Below are 21,383 nucleotides of genomic sequence, written 5' to 3' on the forward strand. Positions count from 1 at the left end.
GGAGATGCTTTAATATAGGCCAAGCTACCAACGTCCCAATCTGTGTTTTTTCTGGGCTGACGAAACATCGACCGCTGCCGTGGTAGAAGACGTCATGTGTGGTGCAGCACTACAGGCATGTTTGGTTCGTTGCTAATTGTGACATACTTTGCCTAAAGTTAGTCGCTCGAATTGAAAAACTAGTCTTAGACAGAAAAATTAGGCAAAGTGTGGTAAATTAGGCACCGATTCAAACATGCCCTACATCTGCAGGTCGCGCCAAACCATGGCTCTATGGGTGTGATCGGAGAGGGAGGCTTGAAGTATAGATGTCCAAACGGGCCACCCGGCACGGACCCGGCCCGAACCCGTTTCGGCCCGGTACGAATAGGGCCGGGCCAGACACGGCCCGTTGATGCTTCGGGCCGGGTCGTGCTGGCCCACGTGCCTAGGGACATGCCCAAACCCGGTACGCACAGAGAAAAATCATGCTGGGCCGGCCCGTTGGCCCGGTGGGCCTCAACGTACCGGGCCGACCACTGGCCCGAACCAACAGTAGAGCAGTATATAAATACATACATTTAACAGAATTAATCATATATAATAACATATTATTTACATATATTAAAACAACAAAATTCATTTATCAATTAAGAAGATAATTTATAAACTAAATCTAAAAAAACATAACAGACAACAACTAAAATAAACAGCTAACACATGCTGTTGACACATGCTGTTAACTAAAATAAACATCTAACACATGCTAAAATAAACACATGTTGTTAAACAGCTAACACATGTTGTTAACTAAAATAAACTGCAGATGAACCGCTAGTAACACATGCTAATAATAAACAGCAGATGGACAATGCTCAAATATGCGGGCCGCCATCGGGCCAACCCATTTATCGTGTCGGGCTGAGCCAAAGCACGCGGGCCGCCGTATCTGCCCCATACCCGGCCCGCTAAACGGGCCGTGCCGGCCCGAGCCCGTAACCGATCGTGTCGGGCCGTGTTTGGACCGGACTAAATTCATGCCGTGCTACGGGCCAAACGGGCGGCCCGCACTGTTTGGACATCTATAGCTTGAAGCACGCACGTGATGGCCGCGTCGGCGAAGAAAAGCTACGAGCGAGTGCTGGGCTGGGAGTTGAGGCCGGGAAGAAGACATAGGTGGATTATTTTTGAGATAAAATAAAGAGCTATTGGAGATGGATATGTTTTTTTTGGGGGTCTTTAGACTTTTAGGAAGAGCTCGGTATAGCAATATTGGAAGAATAAATATTGAGAGTGTTGGAGATGCTTTTAGAATATGTTTTTTGCACTTTAAACCGAAATGCAACTAGAACTGTGTTTTTTATACGATTAGCAAGATTTAGTTTGCTTGGATTAATAATCCCCTTAACGCCTAAAATTTGAGACATCTTGTTGGAGATGCTTTCAACAAAATTTAATTTATTAAATACATGATTTAATTTAGAGCTTAAACGTTGGAGATTAATTTATTTTTAGTGTCATAAACACTTTAAATTATATGGTATTTTAATTTTTGTTGGCACCTTGTTGGAGGGAGATGCTCCGTGCATTGGGGGGAGGGGGTCGTGCTAAACTATCTCTTGATAACTGTTCCATCCGACCCAAGTACCCAAACAAATATCCAATGCTTAATTTACGAGACTGTGCTGGTTCCGTTGATTTATTTACTCATGGTGTCGGCAAAACTATTGGCTGCCATCAACTTGAGCCGTGTCACGACTATAGATGTCCAATAAGCACGAGGTCCGCGAGTCCGGCACGAAGCCCGTTGTTTGGGTCCGATCCGAGCCCGGCACGGCCCGGTTTTATGTGGGCCCGGGCCAGCCCGGCGCGAATGCCCGTTTAGCTCTAAGCCCGTTAAGCCCACTTTTTATACTAAAACGTGCTTGCCGGCCCGCATAGCCCGCTTTTTCGTGCTAAACGGGCTAGGCCGGCCCGTTTAAACCCGCTGCGGGCCGGACTCGGACAAAAAATTGAACCCGCGTGTCTAAACGGCCCGACCCGGTTTTTTAAACGTGTCTGACGGGCCGGACCCAAAACAGGCCGGGCTTCACGGGCCCCGGCCGGACCGGGCCGGGCCGGGCGGCCCATTTGAACATCTCTAGTCACGACTCACTCTGCAGCCGCAACACGAGCATGCATTCATGGCCACCACCAAAAATCCCATCCTGCCCCTGCACCGTGCCGTGCATCCCCTCGCGTCGCGACACCTGAGCTGAACCTGCGTAACCGGGGTCGCCGTCGCCAAGTCAGTACGTGTCGCCACTCACGGCCCCGCCCACGCGATCGGAAGCGAAGCATCTCCTGATCGGCAGGAGCCGTCGCGTCGTCCTCAGCTAGCGGCAGCTGCCGCCGGTGCCCGTCGCAGCAGCATCCTTGAGACTTTTGATGGCTCGCTGCCTCGGAGGGGCAGTGCAGAGAGGGCGCCAGTGCGGTCGGGCGGGCGGGCAGGCAGGCAGGCGTGGTCGCCGCGCACTCTCGGCAGGGAGAATTGAAGGGACCCAGCCCTTGCCCCTTGGCCTTGGACACACGGTGACGATGCAGCGAACCTGGGCGCGGAGGAGAGAGAGAGGCTAGGCCAGTGGGGACCGGGGAAAGGAAAGGAGCAGCAGCCTTGGGCGTCGAGAGAGACCGGCGGCGTCCTGCGTGCGCTCCAGCTGCCGCGGGCCGGGGATCGCCAAGGCGCATGGCGCGCGACGATGCATCCGCAACGACCTGATGTGACCAGTGCTGACTGGAGAGATGCCGTGCTGTTTCACCTTTCACGATGATTGGATGAAGGATGCTCGTCAGCAGCTGAGATTGACGAGACCAGTTAGACGAGCAGCATGCAGTCCATCGGCACAGGCGACGAAAGACGGCGGTGTTTGGGAACATGTATGGAGCGAGGCAGCGAGCATGGAGGTGTGCCGCTTCTACCAACTTCTCCGGCGACAAATTCGGCAGGAGGTCGCCAGATGATGACGGTCGTGAGCTTCGTGATAGTGCCTTGGCACCGAAGAAACCAGAGGCCGGCCGGACTCCCGTGCGCTGCACCTGGACGGAGACCGACGGGTGCAGCGCAGTGATGGGATCGCTCAGTCATCGCTCACCATCAGCCCGGGAAGTGCCTCGAGGCTGCCGACTCGGATGGAATGGGCAGCCGATGGGATAGGGTCATGGGAGGTTTGTCCTGTTCTCGTCTGGACTAGGTGAAACTTTTAGAACGCCCACACCTCCACAGCATGTAGATAGAGTACATAACAGCATCAGATTAGGTCGCAGAGGGCAGTATTCTATGCATGCCAACTAGTGGGAAAATATGAACAGGATCATGGGGAAAAAACAAGCTTCCAGTCAGGCTTTAAAGGTACAATCACAGAGTGTTTAGAAGCAAAGTGTTTTTAGAGTTTTGAGGTAAAACCATGCTATTGAAGAATATCATCGTGTTTTTTGCCAGGATATGTTTAGCTATCTTATAAAAGAAACTATGTTTTGAATACCATAGTTTCATAGATACCATGGTATTTTTCGAGTATTTGAAACTTCACTCCGATCCAAAGTTTTTATCTATTACTATGCTTATACATGTATACTAAATATCATAGTTTGATATACTTTGTCTTCAAACACGTATTGTTAAAAGTGATGTACAAAATACTGCGTTTGTGTCATGACATCTTAAAATCGTAGAAATCTAAAACCATGGTTTTAAAACACTTTCCTTCTAAACAGTAACACACCACCAGTAGCTTCAGACGCCGGTATTTTGAACATTTGAGGAGTAACAGGAGTGGCCATCACATGAGATTTTGGACAACTCAGTGCTTAATCAACTCAAGCAGCGTCATTTCAACTCGGAGTCTAGGAAGGATGTGATCAGATGAAATGATTCTTCGTTCGTAAATTGAACTTTAGCCCTATATGTAACTATGTTAGTTTTTGACACGGAATAATCCATAGGTCGGATATGGACCATGATTTTTGACTCAAAACCGGACCCAAAACCAACCCTGCTACCCAAAAAAACCCAACCCGACATGTCCAACAGGGTGGCACGACCAACCCGACCCGATTCGACAATAGGCACGGGTCGGGCACGTGTTCTTCCAAACAAGAAACAACCCACCAAGCCACGACTCGACCTTGATCCGACTCGATCCCGACCCAATCTGGCATTTAAACAAGTCTACTCGGAACATTTCCAACACAATTGTACTTCTGATGAAAAAAAGGCAATGTATCCAGTGCTCAAAGAAGTACGGTGGCCACGTACACATTTTAAATCTAGGACGTCCATCTCGCGTCTAACAACAACACCAATTTTATAAAACCCCCTTCCACCTTTCTCCTGTGGTGGATGAAGTTTTTTTGTTAAACTAACTGTTGTTGTCATTGGATGTGAGATAGATGTCCTAGATTTAAAATATGCACATATGTTTCCAAGAAAAAATGGTCTTGCTCGAGTAAAGATGGCAATGGGTACTCGCTATCCAAAATCAAGTGGGTTTTTGCTCTAGTAGGACATGAGTTTAGGCTAATTTCTCTACCCATGAGTTTGTTAATGAATTCAAATTAATGGAAACCCAACGGATATGTGGGTATGGATTTGTTCTTCCACTACCCATATTCGTAAACCTATAGTTTTTTAAACCCGCCTAAAAATCAATATACCTTACACATATGTCTTACCCCCTGTATCCTAAAATATAATTCATTTTAGGTTAAAAATACACCCATTAATTAACCTTCGAATGTAGTTTGTAGGTATGTCTACATTCATTATCGTTCTAATGAATATAGACAGAAAAGGGTCGGAAAGAACTATATTTTGGGGCAGAGAAAATATAATATTATTAATTGAATATGTTCTAGTTGAAATACACTTTTCTAGTTGAAATAAACTCCATGTAATAAAATTTAGGTTAAAATTAGTTATCACTTATTTTTTTATCCTGACATATTAATATATCTCTACTACTTATTAAGGCCGCAATAGTAGTCTGTCATTCCCTGTCCCCGCATACAGTCCATTCTCATGTTCTGCCACCATTCTATATCTATCATTCTTTATTAAGGCCGCAATGGTAGTCTGTCATTCCCTGTCCCCGCATACAGTCCATTCCCATGTTCTGCCACCATTCTATATCTATCATTCTCATCCCCCTCCCCGCAAAGCTCATTCACATTCCCCGGTACAGCCGACGTCTAGCTAAAATTAAAAAATACACATGGCCCCAAGGGGATTTGAACCCATGACCTCTCAAATAAATGCTAGCAGTAGTTATCAATACATCACATATGTGTTTATGTCCACATCTATAACAGAAAACACATCTACTATATCTCTCCCCAAGCCCACCTGCTACCCTTGCACAATGCGTAGTAGTAGATAAGTATCACCGAGATTCTTGAATTATATTTTTAGAGGAAGGGAGTAGTATTTAAAGAAGAGCCTTGCATGCAATTTCTTTTGTTTGAATAATGTTTTCAACTTAAATTCCTTTTTTGCATGCATGCCATTTATTCTTCGTAATATTTTTTCATGGATCTGACTTGTGAGTCATTTTTATAAACCAACGCCAAACATGAATCCATGTTTCTTACTTGAAAACCCCGAACAAACACCATTAGCAGGAGGCACTCGCGTTGGGGTCGCTCATTGACGACAAGAAGAAACTTGGCGACTGCCAGCTCGACCTCTAGAAACAGTCCTACGTGCTCGTATGTGCCGCTATGTACGATAAGCTCCGGCGCAGCCGCCGCTTGGACGCGGTGCAGAGCGGCTGCTCCGCGCTGTCTATCGTCAAGCAGGGGACCTCATGGTCGTTGCCAACGTCGGCGACTCTCGGGTTGTTCTGGGCACCGCATTCGACGACGACGCCATCACGTCGTCCAGCTCATCGTCCACCTGAAGCCCAACCTACCACGTAAGTCGCTACTGACTGGCCATGAATTCTTGTGCGCTGAGATGATGGCCGTTGCTGACGTTGTATGAGTGTCCTCGAACACGATGTATGTAGAGGAGTAGCGCATCCGGTGGTGAACGACCATGGGTACTACCTTGCTAATGAGTTTGGGGTGCACTTCGTTTTACATCCCAGCCAAGAGTCATCAGTACTCGGTATGTCGCGCGCGTTCGACGACTACTATATCGAGGACTGTGGTGTCATCTTGGCGCCAAATGTGACGCAGAGGATGACCGACAACAATGACCAGTTCGTCATCTTCGCCACCGTTGGGGGTAGCTTTTGTGCCGGCTTGCCTTTAATTCTCTTCGCAAACATACACTTGCCTTTTTGTTTAAGCAAAAACGTATGGTGGCACGTGTCTGATGACTAACGATGTACGAGAGAATTTCTTCCGGTATGTGTGGAACATGCTCTCCAATGATGAGAACATGCAAATCGTGACATATATCGAAGTCTGTATGATATTGATGGTTGCAATGTAATGGTGAAACAGATAGATTATAAATAACAAAATTTATGTATGGCCAGAATCACAAATTGATTATAAAATATTTTCTCATAACGGTATAACACACATTTTGTATATAAGTTATCGTAGTATACTGATATTATATATTCCTGTTGTAACGCATGGGCATTCAACTAGTTGATTATTATTTATATGATGAATTATTTTTATGTTAAGGTTATTGGGTATAGGAAACACGTTGATATCTAAAACCCGCATAGATTTGGACAAATTTAATATCCATCATGAGTATAAATTTCTTGGCGGACGAATTATTTTTATGAGCATGCGTTTGGGCAAGATAACGGGTTTTTAGTTTTTACCCATTGGCATCGCCCGTCTGTACTGTACAACATCCGATCCGAAACCTAGCAACACCCCCGGACAGACGGGCGCGAACTCAAACCCTAGAAACGGTAGCCATGGATTCGGGAGGCGGAGGAGGGAGCGGCGCGCACAAGGCGGCCTCGGGCTCCGCGCCCTCGCCGGCGCCTAACCCCACGGCGATGCTTTCGGCGCTCATGAGCAAGCGCGCCAAGCTCCAGGAGGAGCTCCGCTCCATCGAGCGCCAGGTTAGGTCTTCTCCACCTCCCACAGTCCCTCCAGGATCCCTTTTCAGTTAGGGTTCGTGTCGGTGGGTGCGTCTGTTGTTCAAAAGCTGCGAGCTTTCTTCGGCTCCTTGACGGGATTTGCGGTTGCCAAAGATATGAAACTCCGCTCCCTCTTCAAGAGAGTTGTTGGTCGACATTTTGATTTGAGGTGCTGAGAGATCGTAGAATTCGACTCACAGATGTATGTGGCAACCAAAATTTGTCCTAAATGCGCGTGTATTGGCCTAACAACAACAACGAAGCCTTTTAGTCCCAAGCAAGTTGGGTAGGCTAGAATTGAAAGCCAACATAAACGACAAGTAAAGGTTCAGGAACATGCATAGCGGTTTTTCATGCACTCCTATTCAAGGCTACATCAGGGATTGGCTCAAGTACAATACAAATCCTAGTGAAAAAAAAGGTCTCAGATCAACTACATTGACATGATGTTCGGCAGCAAGAAAAGGTTGCTGCTGCTGCAAACTTTATCTGCGCCTGCAGTGTTTCACTGAGAAAAAAAACCCAGCTGCTGCAGCGGCAGCCGCTGCAAGGCCTTCAGTCCTAAAGAATATAGTATCCATTGGTGTTGGTGAGGATGGAAGTAAACTGCGACTTCATTTCGGTGGAGATACCAATGCAGTGAGCAAAGTTTGCTATTGGATTAAATCAAGAATCTAGATTGGTGAACAGATTTTTTGTTGATTCGCTTAACATACCCTCTTTCTTAATATGCTTTGCTAATGACTTAAGTTCAAGTGATATGAAACACTTGATGCTAAAAGATTGCATTTTCTTATTATCAAACTACAAAATGATAAACGGTGTATTCACCTATATGATGACCAGAAGAATTAGTTATAGTTAAGCTGTATTCCAGTATGCTTCCTCACAAGGCTCTATTAAAGGTTTCAGAATACAGAAAATATACTTTAGTTTTGAATCTTATGTTTTTGGCCAAAATGATTGAATCAATTGAATAGCCGATTTATAAAAACTCCGCCAGGGAGGGTAAGACCACCCTCTCGGTATTTTATTAATAGAAGGCCGTGACAACGGTTTCGACCGAGAAACCCCCGAACCCTATCCTCTCATCACTAATGGGCCGGGTCAAACTGCCCACTCCACAAAGGCTCACCCAGACCTGAGGGTGGCACACAGGCACACAACCGAGTTGTAAACCGAAAGTGGATGAGGAACAACCAGGGTTTTTTTTTGTGCAGGGCTAGGGATCGAACCCATGACCTGGTGAAAGGGACCCTGCCGCCTTCACAACTTGGGTAGTACCCCATATGCGAGTAGCCTGTTTATCGGAGGGTTATGTTTTTTCATAAAAGGGAAGGATACATATTGCCCTTGTTTGAAGCCTTTCAATTCAACTGAAGAAGCACAGTGCTGGTGGTTGATCCTTTTTTTAAACCAAACTAGCAGTTGTTGATCCTATGTTCTAGAGACAGCAGAATATCTGTAGATGTCATTGTCACCTGCATGTAGTAAAGTTGACTTAAAGTTAAACTTATGTACCTGAGGAGCATCCAACTATGTTCACGTATTTGTAAACTTCCGCTTTAAAGTGTGCTCTTATTTGTTAGGCCAGTAATATCTAGATGGGCAATTGTTTTTAGCAAAACTGGAAAAAAATCACTTGTTCTTTAGACATGAACAAAAATTAAGCAGCCAGAGAAATTTAATGTAATTTTGTTGAACTAATGACAATGACACCCCAGGTTTATGATATGGAGACCACCTACCTACAGGAGACTAATCAATTTGGAAGTGTGCTGAAGGGTTTCGAATCTTTTTTGTCATCCTCAAAAAACACCTCTAAGTAAGACATCTAAGTTTTCATCATCTTGTTATTCAGTAACTGATGCAATCTTCAATATTTCGAGATCTTCATTTTTTTGTCATATAGTACTCTTTGCATGTTGTACCAATTTTTTTTGACATTTCAATGTATCTGTTCTTACTATATGATTGAGACCTGACCTTAGAAATGTATATATCAGCATGGGTCATGTATAATAATCTATATATTGCAGGAAAATTTGGGTGCAAGGAATGTTTTTATGCTCATGTTAAGTTTTGTCATGCCAGTTCCTTTACCTACTGCGTGTAGTATCAGCAACTCAGCATGAGAGCTTTATATGTCTGCAAATATAGTTTAGACTATAGTGATCATTGGCCATTTGAGATTATGGTGTGATGTGGTTATTCTGTAGAAGCAAATGGTCTTTTATTTTTCGATTTTGCATTTTTGAGTCAGTTCATGTAAATATGTAATGCTGTTCACATAGAACATTCGTGATGGCTTCTGATTGATTTCAGCCTTAAGCGCTCTCGGAAATTTCAGGCTGACGAGAGGTTATTCTCCCTGTCATCCGTTACTTCTCCAGCGGTACGGGCATTACTGCTAAATGTTGCTGAATAGCACACAGCTTCGAATTATTCTTTCCCTATGGCTTTCTAAAGTTTGAAGTTTGTTAATTTTTCTTCTCCCTTTTCCTTTCCTGTGCATATACAGGTTGATGAACATTTGGCTGGACGAGATGGTAAGCTTTCTTTGATTTCCTTCTTGTTTGAAATTTAATCCATGGTGCTAAAGAAAGCACACTTCATTTTTTGGTACTTGTATAATCCTGGCAGATGGAAGAGAGTATGGAGCAGGTCGTTCTAAGGGTGGAAGCACCCCTGCGAACGGGCAGTAAGTTTTCAGATACACTTTCTGCGACGGTTTCATGAAGTTCACTAGACACATGAGCCATTAGAGCGAAGAAGTTTGTCTTAGTTGTTGCAAAATGAACTTTGGTTCATGGTGTTGATGTTCCCTGTGTACTTCCCGCAGAGGCAAACCGAAGAAGGGAGGGCGCCCTGGCGGGCGAGACGGCAAGAGACTACGGCCGTCGAATGACCCAGACCTGGACGACGAAGATGACTACTAACTCCTCCATCATGTAGGCCTACTGTAGCGGGTTAACTTCAATTTAGCGTCTAGCAGCACATGATTCTTTACGAATTGCTTCCCTTCTCGTTTGTTTTGCTTGGTTGCATCTTCGCTTCCTTCCCCAACTCTTCCGATTTGTAATATAACATAGGTCAATGAAAATTAGCCAGATTGTTAAAATTTTGTGCAAACTTTGTTCTCAGACGGTAGCTTTTTCTGGATTTCCGAGTTAATATATCTTCGTTACATCCTTGAATCCTAGTGACCGAGGCGTATTTGGATTTGTAGTGTGTTAGACATTCTTCAGCAAGAGTAGGTAAAGGATCTGGTTTCCTATATTTAGTGCCGTTTGGGAGGGCTCTCTCGAGCGGCTCCTGCTCCTAAACGCTCAGGCATTTTGAGGGTGGGAGCGCGAGCCCAGACGGGCAACAGAGATGTACCATTCTCCTGTTTCTGTGCTAACAATATGCTTTTCTGTCCCAGATCTGCCTTGTAGAGTGTGACGGAGAAAGCAGCAGTGCACTTCACGTCAGGGATGAACTCGTTTTAGAGGGTGTTTGGTTATTCCTGCTAAAGTTTAGTCTGGGTCACATCAAGCGTTTGACTTTTAAATAGGAGTATGAAATATAGACCTAACTAACTGGACTAGATTCGTCTCGTCTTTTAATCTTCGGCTGACAAATTAGTTTTATAATCCGACTACATTTAATACCCGGAACGGAGGTTCAAACATTCGATGGGACATGGGCTAAATTTTAGTTTGGGGTAACCAAATCTGCAAAAAAAAAAAGTGGCTCTTGTAGATGAATAGCTCTTGCAGAGGAGTCAGAGCTGGAGACATTGCAAACACACCCTTAGAGAAGATTTTTATATGTTTTGACGGTGTACAGTAAAGCGGTTTTTTAGAAAAATCTATAAAACAGATAAAGGATACCATCAAAGAGATATTTCGGCATTGCCTCATCTGGATGGGTCACTAGTAACTTGCTCACGCCTCGCGCGAGTCTTTAATCGATAAATTTATATATTTAAAAGGGTGTTGGTTTAGACATATAGAAGTAGCAATTTATGTGGATATTTGTGCCTAGAAGTGTTAGAATTATCTAAATAGATAGTTATTTGCAGTAGTAGCATAATTCAATTTATAAATGTAGCATCGCAAATTGAGACAACCTCCTTGATTCTGCACTGACAGTTGAGTTTGCAAGGTTCCCTTGTGCTTAGGCATGTGGTAAGCATTGTTGTTGTTGGCTTGATGCTGTGGTACATAAGTTGGAACTATGACTATGTTGAAAGAATCAACATGTCCATTTGAGCACCTAAATCCACCCTTAATTGATCAAATCCTTGTAAAATGGTAGCATGGATATTCATAGGTGGACAGATTTCGAAAATAAAATATGAGCACATAGGGTAACATTTTTTCATAGCTTACAGTTAATGGCCAATCCTTCATGGTAAACCACGTACATCCATCCTATTTTAGTCCAGTTCAAAAATATGGGGTGTTAAAAAGAAGCAAACGGAAGAATGCTAAATGCATGAATGATTCACATCATAAGCACCCTAATTAACCAAAAGAAGACCCTGGTGCATAAAAGGTTTGCTGTACAGACTGACGGAAGAGTACAAAGACAAAGCGATATATTCCAGCAGTTGGCTTTGGGTTTTCATAGCCGACATTTCATTTTCTGTGATAAAATTTATTTAACCATGTCACAGTGAGGTAATATGAACATTATTCTCATCTGTGTAAATATTATGAGATGAATAGGTTTTGAAATATGCAAATTACAGGGGTGCTCATGTTAAGCTAAAAATAAAAGTTCAGCTGAACTAACTAAATGCACTTTTACTATCATTGAATTGCACAGATGAGAATATTATGAGTTTATAATTCAAATAATTGACTGATATGACAGGCAGCTACTTATTGTCAAGGCTGCACAATCTATGGTGACATTTATATTATGAGTTTTTTTAAAGAAAATGCAGATGATACACCTGCCTTTACGTTGTGCAGTAAGGAGGTATACATACATGTAATATTGAGGAACACCATATGCATCTAATATAAATATTGAAGTAATGTATTATTTAAATTGAGAAGGACAAAACAGAAGGACCCACTATAGGAAGCATTTGTTGATTCCAGGATGTTTGTCATTTTCCAATAGTTGTGAAATGTTCCAGTTCTTACTAATGAAGGTATTCTCTCTTTTTTGTTGGGTTACTAAGACTTGGGAGTGTGGACCCATCATCACCTAGTAGCAAGTTAACCTGTTATCTTGAGTAGATATTTCTCACAACTAAATATAATAGTTCACTTATGCAGTAGCAGGTGCTTAACATTTGTTCTCTGAAATTCTTACAGCACTTATATTTTATTCAGACAATTACAAAGGTACTATTTGCTTAACCAACACAATGTAGGCATTCTTTTTTAAAAGTACATGTTACAGAATTTGAAGCACGCATATCTGAGCATCAACCAAGTCATGGGGAGCGGACAGAGGAGGGAGAGCAAGCGAGGGGCCGGCCGGCGGAGGAGGGGCATTCCGCTGGAGCGACGAAGCCACCGAGCGTGGCTGCGGCACATGCGCTGAGAAAGACTGCGTGAGGGGCTATGTGCCTACACTTGTGCGAGAGGGGAAGCCACTAGCGCTATGGAGCCTGAGCGCCACCGTTGTTGCTTGCGTGTGGAGGGCGAGCAAGGGATGGGCGGCGGCGTTTAGCCGGGGATCGACGCCCGCGTGTGGGCCGGGGGCGAAGGGGATAGAAAGCGGCGTTGGGAATCCTGACCGTCCAGGGTGGCGGCGTTTGCGACGCCCGGGGAGGGAGCGAACAGGATGGAAACCGACGCTGGGAGTCCTGGACGTCCAGGGCGGCGATGTCGGTGGTGTTTGCGACGCCCAGTGGGGCGATATTTCACCGTCGGATGAAGATTGTGCGGCTGCAATCGCAAGCAATGACGTGGACATCGCGGTTGCACTCCTTTGCGCCCGCGTTTAATATATAGAAATGGGTCTTGCCAAGCAAGGCCTAAAATGGTCCCGACTCCTGTTGTCGGCAGGCCCAGGTCAAGCTAGACTCTGGGAATTGGGAAGGGCTCATTCGATTATCCCGGATTCAAACCCCGGAGCGATTTTCACCTAGAATGGTTATCAAATTTGTACAATAATTGATTATCTAGAATAATTTTTGGCCTCATTTTGATCATATTTCAATCTTTAGGACATGTTTAGGAACAAAAATAATTTTTGAAACCACAGTTTTTGAAATACTACAGTATACCTTAGTTATGACAATAACACAGTTTAAAATACTGCAGTTTTAGAAACTGAGATCGAGTTCTAAGTTTAGAATATCTTAAAATAATTACACTATTTACAATAGTCTAGTTTTGAAAATAGATATTTTAGCTAACTTACCAAACACTATTATGTATATTGTAGTATTTTTTTTTAAATTATAAAAAACTTTATTTCCAAACACACTTTTATTTTAAACTTAACTTTTAATAGTGCTGTCTAAGTAGAAAACAGTGTTTGGACTGCTGGAGATGCCTAACCGAACATGCCCGAAAAGAAGAAGAAAAAAAAAACGTTCTGCTTCTTGCGTCTGTAACTCTGTATTACCCAGTCGACCGTGCCGCCAAAAACCCTGGGTCTCCCCTACGCTTCGCTCGTCATGCTGCGCCGCCTCCGCCTGCGCTTGCCGGGGAGGGCGGCGTCGGCTGCCGCCGGCGCGGCCGCTGCAATGGCGTCGCTCACCAACGTCGCCTACGCCGACGGCCTCTTCCGCCGCCAGTCCGCGCCGTCGAATCCAGGCGACGAGGACAATTTGGGAGCCTCCGCGTTCGGCCGCGATCCGGAGACCCTGGAGCGCATGGCCCGAGCGCTGCGGGAGATCAACAACTCACCGCTCGCCAAGCAGGCAAGGTGCCCGCCCTTTTGCTCCACCAAACGGAGTCTGCCCCCTCCTGACGTTGTTGTGTTGTTGTTGCTCGTGTGCAGGTGTTTGAACTGATGCGGAAGCAGGAGGAGACGCGCCTCACTGAGCTGGAGGTCGAGAAGGTCCAATACGCCATCTATGAGAAGCTGAGGGACATCGTGAGTTCCTGACGCCTTGTCCTCTTAGTTGATGCAAAATGATGTTAATGTTGCAGCCAGGACGGTTGCTCGTCTGGAGATTGTGGTTGCTCCCGTGGCCCGGACCTCCCAATTACTGAATCTTATCTTATTTGCCTAACATCCTCTTTACTTTGTGGAAATCAACTGCATAAGATTGAGGTTACCATTATAATCTGGATTAGTAAAGCATATTAACTTTACAATGAGATGTCAAAACTTGAAATATTGTGGGCTTCATCAAAACAGTGCCCGTGCAAAACAACTCAGGCTGACTTTTTTGGACAGCAAGTAACTACAAATTTAGAACACAACTCCACAGCATATAAAATGGACAACTGATTAACATGAAAAGTTAGAACTGTAGAACTTTGGTGATGTGTTAAGAGCTCTTCAACTTCTTCTTTCTGTGTGCATGTGCGCATGCATCCAACTATTGTGGTTCTTTGTTATGGATTTCCAGCAGTGAACTTACGTTCCTCTGGTGATCCTCAATATCTGATCTGCAGGAAAGGATGCAGAAAAAAGCTGAAGATTACAGAAATAGTTTGCAACAAGAAGCACAAGCAAAAGCTCAAGCATTACGCTTTGAGGATGAATTAGCTAGAAAAAGAATGCAGGTATTGAAAAGTCACACTTTATATTTCTTTAGCTACCTCCTATAATGCTGCTGCGCTGCTATGAAGCTAGCACACAATTAAATTAAGCATATCTATTTTGGCAGACAGATCATGCTGCACAGAGGCGACAGGATGCTGAACTCGTGAAGATGCAAGAGGCATCTGCCCTCAGGAGAGAAGAAGCTAGGCGTGCAACAGAACAGAAGATTTTGGAAGAAATGATACGTACTGAGAAGGAAAAGGCTGAAATAGATCAGGAAACAAACAGAGTTAAAGCTATAGCTGAAGCAGAAGCTCGTGTTCATGAAGACAAGCAATCAGAAGAAGTTGTTAAAAGAATGTTATTGGAACGCATGAAGGGTGAAAAGGAAAAGTGGCTCACTGCAATAAATACAACATTTTCGCACATTGAAGGTTTCAATGCCTTTGTCATTAGCAGTTTTTATGAAGTTAATCTACCACTCTCACTAGAAATGTTCTAGTAATAAAACAATAAATCTATATTTTGGTCTATCTGTACAAATACATGTCTGCTGATGGTGTATTTTTTTAATACTGCATACGTTCCAAACTGTAAATTCTTCTGTCTTTTCTAGATACATAGCTATGTATCTAAAAAATTCAGACTGGCTTACAATTTGGAACGGTAGTAGTAGTTGATATTAAATAAAAAGTTTTTTGGTTGTTTCTTCACATTTAGTTGAACAGAACACTAAGATTTAATCCTTGTAGTAGTTTGCAAGTGCATATGCACTTCGGTCTTGTCAAAACTAATGTATCATGTTTGGTGAAACCATATTTGGTAATTTTATGCTGAATTATAGACAAGGGTCAACGTCATTCTTCTTACAAACAATTCTAATAACAAAATAATGCTAAAATATAACACTTTCTTATTTGCACTGGTTATGATTCTTGCTTCTCATGTGGACTTGTAGGTGGATTCAAAGCACTGTTAACTGATAGGAGCAAACTAATGATGGGTATTGGAGGAGTTACTGCACTGGCTGCTGGAGTTTATACTACTAGGTTTTTCTCCCCAATTTTATTTTTAGAGTACATAGACACAAAACATTCATAAATCATACCTTTATCTATTACATATTTACATTTTCACACACAATAATATAGACTTCTAATTTCTATTGTTCTCTATTTTCATTTTTCAGGGAAGGTGCGAGGGTTACATGGAGTTACATAAATAGAATCTTGGGTCAGCCTTCGCTGATCCGTGAGTCATCAATGTCAAAGTTCCCACTACCAATGTCTAGGCTACTCAAACCTAGTTCAGCATCTTTGTCGGAGGGAGCAGGCTTTGAGAAAGTTATCCTGCACCCTTCACTAAAGCGGAGGATTGAACATCTTGCACGAGCAACTGCAAATACGAAGTCTCATGGTGCACCATTCCGCAACATGCTGTTCTATGGACCTCCTGGAACTGGCAAAACTTTAGTAGCCAGGGAGATGGCTCGCAAATCTGTAAGTTCTGCAGGTCTATTTTTTCTTGCACCATCCTCCATCCATAGGAACATGTTAGTGCCCTGAAATGATTTATTTTTTCTTGTCACATTGAGACTTAAAATGATAATAGAGATGCTGGTGGTCTGTGGAAGCTGTTGGGTTTTCTATTTTTGTTAGGCTAACTAATTGGATTATCTTCTTTTTTCTCTTTTGAAATGAGCCTAGTTGGGGACACAAGTTTGATAATTAGTATAATCAGTTCAAACGTTTGATAGGGCACATTGTATCCAATAATACTCACACCCTTACATTCCTGACATGACAGGGCCTGGACTATGCCATGATGACGGGAGGAGATGTTGCACCCTTAGGATCAGAGGCTGTTACCAAGATCCATCAAATATTTGACTGGGCTAAGAAGTCCAAAAAAGGCATGCTTGTTTTCATTGATGAAGCTGATGCATTCTTGTGCGAGTAAGTTTTCTAAAATTAGATGCCTGATGACTACTAGTTAGGGATGGCAACCAGGCAGAATCGGGTTGGGTGGAGCCGTGGAGTCTTCGCGGATCTGAACCTGAAACCCGAACTCAAAACCTGAAACTGCCCCAAACACAAGTTCGAGTGATAATCCAAACCCGAAACCAAACCAGGTCGTTTTCCGAAACCTGAAGCTCACCAGTCACCACTCACCACTACAAGGCAACACTAAAAAAATAAAGAATTTCTAGCAACACATGCATGGTATATCTGTATATTCACATGTATAAACATGAAACAGTAAACAATACACAATTTCATGATTCAACTTAGGACAAACATAATAGCTTACATAAACAATTTATTAATAAAACTCATGAGTTTTATCCAAAATGATCTATTTTGGATCTCCATTGGGTATCCACGGGTGGAAACCGAAACCCAAAACTTAACCCAGTAAGTTTCGGGCCCCTGAACCTGAAAACCGGGGGAGAGGGGGGATCGAGCCTGAAATCCGCAGAGCCACCCCACTGCCATCCCTACTACTAGGTAATGTTATGATTAATATGAACAAAACAGAACTCAAGCACTTAAGTGTGACCTTAGTTACCGATCTTGAATTAAACTAATTCTGAATGATAAATAAATTCAACCTGGTTTAACAAACCTTTTGCAGATTTTTTTGTTCAATTAAAGCTTAATAATTGGACCCTGGCTCCCAGCAGCACCTTAGTTTGTACTGTGTGGTCTTGCAGCAGCAATACAGTTTTCTGTTCTCACCCATACTCTTAACATCCTATATGGGCTCATCCCTCTCATATATGAATTAAGATAATGACTCAGTATTGAAAAAAAACTCCCCCTTCAGCTAGTAGAGCTGAGCCCATTGGTATAAAAATCATAATAAAGCTGTAAATGTGTTTGCATTGAATGTTTGGTTCCACTAGTACTGGACATTCCACAGGTTCCATCTCTATTTCTAATCACTTGTTTTTATTTACCAATATACCAGGCGTAACAGTACCCATATGAGCGAAGCTCAGCGGAGTGCTCTCAATGCATTATTGTTTCGAACTGGCGACCAGTCCAGGGATATTGTCCTTGTCCTGGCAACAAACAGACCGGGTGACCTTGATGCTGCTATCACTGACCGCATTGATGAAGTCATAGAGTTCCCCCTGCCTGGGGAGGAGGAGAGGTTTCAACTGCTCAAGCTATACTTGAACCAATATATACTCAAGGAAGAGGGCAAAGGATCTTCTTGGAGTGCATTATTCAAGAAGCAGCAGCGGAAGATTCAGGTCAATGGCATAAGCGATGATTTGCTCAGGGAAGCTGCAAGGAAGATCGACGGTTTCTCTGGCAGGGAGATTGCGAAGCTGGTGGCTAGTGTGCAAGCTGCTGTTTATGGGCGGCCTGACTGTATATTGGACCCCCAGTTATTTTCAGAGGTAGTTGACTACAAAGTGACTGAGCATCACCAACGCATCAAGCTTGCTTCAGAGGGTATGGTTTGATCAGTAAGAAATATTTACCTCCCACTGACTCTAGTAGTGCATGTTTTGGATCCCGTGGGAGTGGGACATTTTGTAGCCCCCGTCTATTCCCACCAGTTTTGTTCCATGTGCTTTGCCTGCAGCAAGGGTTGGTCCCGGATGGACATCCAAATAGGCCGGTTGTGGTCAATTGAATTTAGGGTGTATTTGGTTCAGCTTTCTAAATTAGATTCGCCGCCAAAAACAGGAATCTCAATCAAACGGGAACGACAATAGAATAGATTTATGAAAATTTATAGATTCCTCTAGTTCTATTCAAAATCACCTTATTTTTAGGATTCCTGTTATCCATGGGCTATCATGCTCTTTTACAGTTTGTTTCAAACAAAAATATTTTCTCTCTCCACAACCGTTAGTTTTCAAGGGCTATCTTCAACAATCAACATGACATTTTTCTACCATGGCTACAATCTCATGCTCGTCTACCTCGACATCGGTACAAATAGCTACTATCTTCAATGAACTACTTATCAGTTCATGTCAGCCACAAGAATCTAATTGTCTACAATGTTACTGCAGTCCTGCTACGAATGCAGGGGGGAGCTTAGAATAATATATCACTACCGGAATAGAGTTAGCTAGGATTATGATCTTGATCCCCGAATCATGTAAACTCTACGTATACACACCGGCCTTGGGATCAATGCAAATATCCAACATGTTGTTCGCTACATGTTCGCTTGGCTTTAATCTAAAATGGCTTTTACTAGTGTTTTGTCTTTATGGATTGCGGATGTAGCCGTTCGAACAACTGGCTTTAATACGAAATGAACAGTCTGGTCTACCAACCCTACTCTTCTTACAAAATGCCCTATCAATTTGTAGTTCGAATAGCTGGCTTTAATAGGAAGTGAACAGTCTGGTCTACCAACCCTACTCTTCATACAAAATGCCCTATCAATTTGTAGCAGTTGTTATGCTTGTTCTGGTGACATAAAACGACTAAACTAGATGAGACGTCGTTACCAGCATGGCAACAGCACACCTTTTTTCTCCTTACCACATCAGACACAACAATGTTTGAATGCCTAAGATCCAAGCCTCCAGCTGCCGACAATTCAGATATCATCATTCACCCTCCTGCACCCCTATAATCCATGAATCCAGCATGCACTCGAACACAACACAAGGCTTCTCTCTCTCTCTCTCTCTCTCTTTTGAGTTCCTGACACTGCGGTTCACACACTCACATGGCACACACACCTGCCTTCTGGCCGAAGCCCACCCCCAGGCACCAACTCAGCTACAGTGACAGACTAACAGTAATCCTGCACTTGTGGTTCTGGCCAAAGCCCAAAGGAAAGTGATGGGGCTGTTATAAATGAATGCGACACAAATAGGATCAATCACAGAGAAGACACGGATTTAACGTGGAAAACCCCTCCAAAGTGAAGGGGAAAAAACCACGGGCACCGACCGGCAACTTCTCACTATTTTCGGGTGGTTACAGATCGCAGGAGATTTACAATTGAGATAGCTATCTCCTGCGGCTTACAAAGATATTTATTGAAGTGAAACCCTAAAACGATCCGTACCGCGGGGGCTCCGCCCCCCGCACCCCCCAGGCGTCCCTGGGCCGCGGGGTGCATTTAGGGATGAAAACGGACGGAGACGGACGGAAAAACCTCTCTCCCGTTTCCGTATCCGCATTTTATCATCGGAAATGGGATCGGGTCCAGAATAGTCAGGAACGGAAACGGAAACGGGATAAACGGAATTGCGAAAACGAACGGAAACGGAAATACTAACGGAAACTCATAATTTAATACAAATAGAAATGTTATTGATGTTTGACTAGTGATTAATTGACAGAATAATAACATAAAACAAATAGATATAGAGAGGCAACATTATATTGTTGTTTGGTTGCTAAATGTGTACATTTAGCTACATCCGATGTTGTTTAAGACTTTAGATCACTTGTCATTTGAAAAGAGCCGGTGGTTAGAATAGCCAATTGTGCTATAATTTGTCAAATAAATACACGAGAATTTAGTTTATATACTAATGCATATTAGGCTCGTCCCATATTTGTCAAATATAGAATAAATACGGGTTCAATCCGGGAAAAAACGGGATCCCGTAAAAACGGACGGAATAAGCCCTCTCCTGTTTCCGTCCTGTTTCCATATTTTTCCGTAAATACGGAAACGGACGGGTCAAATGTAGAAAACGGTACGGGTCGGGACGGGATTTTTTCCGTCCGTTTTCAACCCTAGGTGCATTTGGTTAAGGTGGGCCCAGGGGCGCCTGGGGGGGTGGGGGGGGCGGAGCCCCCCCCGGTACGGATCGTTTTAGGGTTTCACCTCTATAAATATCTTTGTAAGCCGCAGGAGATAGCTATCTCAATTGTAAATCTCCTGCGATCTGTAACCACTCGAAAATAGTGAGAAGTTGCCGGTCGGCGCCCGTGGTTTTTTCCCCTTCACTTTGGAGGGGTTTTCCACGTTAAATCCGTGTCTTCTCTGTGATTGATCCTATTTGTGTCGCATTCATTTATAACAGGGGCAAAAAAAAGAACCTCTACTCCCAGTGCCATTCACTAGTCACTACTGTACCTGCATTAGAGCTTTGGCAGGAGGCCAGTAGACGCTGAGCAGAAGCAGTTCAAGCAAAATTGCCCCTCAAAAAGGCTGCAAAAGCACTTAAGAAAGGGTCTCGGCTGCGAGCCACCAGAAGAGGACACACACCCCACCCCTCGGGAGAGGACAGAAAGCAACTGCTGGGCTTAGAAGCCTGGAACCCTTCTTTAATGACCCCTCCTAATGGTACTTTTGCACGCCAAATGACAAAGACCCTGCCTAAGACTGTCTCTAGCAACGTCCTCTATATACATCCTCTATATCAGTCCTTTACAGTCTTCTCTAAAAGATTCCATCTCCTATATCTACTTTCTCTCTAACAACGTCCTCTAAATCACGTCCTCTATATGTAAATACCTATATTAAAGACATTTTTAATTTTTTAATTTTTGTATATACGTATTTGTCATACTTTCAAATGTATTGTACATATTTTAGTTTTATTAAATCGGTTGTTTAAAGTATTCAAATAGATAGAGAACCGTTTAGAGAAACTCTACATATAGAGGATCCGGCAGCGTTCTCTAAATTTAGAGGACCGTTTAGAGG

At 43.5% G+C, this 21,383-nt stretch overlaps 2 protein-coding genes across 3 annotated transcripts; both read left to right on the forward strand.

The window, feature by feature from the left end:
- The first annotated feature begins 6,742 nt into the window (after positions 1-6,742).
- Positions 6,743-10,264, forward strand: LOC100274188 (chromatin modification MEAF6-like protein). 2 transcript variants are annotated; one of them, XM_008680792.3, is made up of 6 exons: positions 6,743-7,049; positions 8,792-8,892; positions 9,393-9,462; positions 9,589-9,616; positions 9,711-9,768; positions 9,910-10,264. In XM_008680792.3, the coding sequence occupies exons 1-6, from the start codon at positions 6,900-6,902 to the stop codon at positions 10,004-10,006; spliced, it is 504 nt and encodes a 167-aa protein (XP_008679014.1). In that variant the 5' UTR covers positions 6,743-6,899; the 3' UTR covers positions 10,007-10,264. The 2 variants fall into 2 exon arrangements, with proteins under 2 accessions (XP_008679014.1, XP_008679015.1); XM_008680793.4 differs by having other exon boundaries at positions 6,760-7,049; positions 9,418-9,462.
- Positions 10,265-13,638: 3,374 nt separating this feature from the next.
- Positions 13,639-18,577, forward strand: LOC103653966 (ATPase family AAA domain-containing protein 3C). Its single transcript, XM_008680794.4, has 8 exons — positions 13,639-13,944; positions 14,025-14,120; positions 14,648-14,758; positions 14,863-15,172; positions 15,697-15,787; positions 15,928-16,237; positions 16,545-16,693; positions 17,709-18,577. The coding sequence occupies exons 1-8, from the start codon at positions 13,699-13,701 to the stop codon at positions 18,211-18,213; spliced, it is 1,818 nt and encodes a 605-aa protein (XP_008679016.1). The 5' UTR covers positions 13,639-13,698; the 3' UTR covers positions 18,214-18,577.
- Positions 18,578-21,383: the final 2,806 nt, after the last annotated feature.

This window comes from Zea mays, chromosome 4, assembly GCF_902167145.1.
Source record: "Zea mays cultivar B73 chromosome 4, Zm-B73-REFERENCE-NAM-5.0, whole genome shotgun sequence".
NCBI lineage: Eukaryota > Viridiplantae > Streptophyta > Magnoliopsida > Poales > Poaceae > Zea > Zea mays.

Coding starts and splice junctions, on each gene's coding strand:
- LOC103653966 (XM_008680794.4), top strand. CDS start 13,699: ATGCTGCGCCGCCTCCGCCTGCGCTTGCCGGGGAGGGCGGCGTCGGCT. Junction 15,788..15,927: donor GCTGGAGTTTATACTACTAG/GTTTTTCTCCCC, acceptor TTCATTTTTCAG/GGAAGGTGCGAGGGTTACAT. Junction 16,238..16,544: donor GGGAGATGGCTCGCAAATCT/GTAAGTTCTGCA, acceptor CTGACATGACAG/GGCCTGGACTATGCCATGAT.
- LOC100274188 (XM_008680792.3), top strand. CDS start 6,900: ATGGATTCGGGAGGCGGAGGAGGGAGCGGCGCGCACAAGGCGGCCTCG. Junction 7,050..8,791: donor TCCGCTCCATCGAGCGCCAG/GTTAGGTCTTCT, acceptor ATGACACCCCAG/GTTTATGATATGGAGACCAC. Junction 9,617..9,710: donor ACATTTGGCTGGACGAGATG/GTAAGCTTTCTT, acceptor TAATCCTGGCAG/ATGGAAGAGAGTATGGAGCA.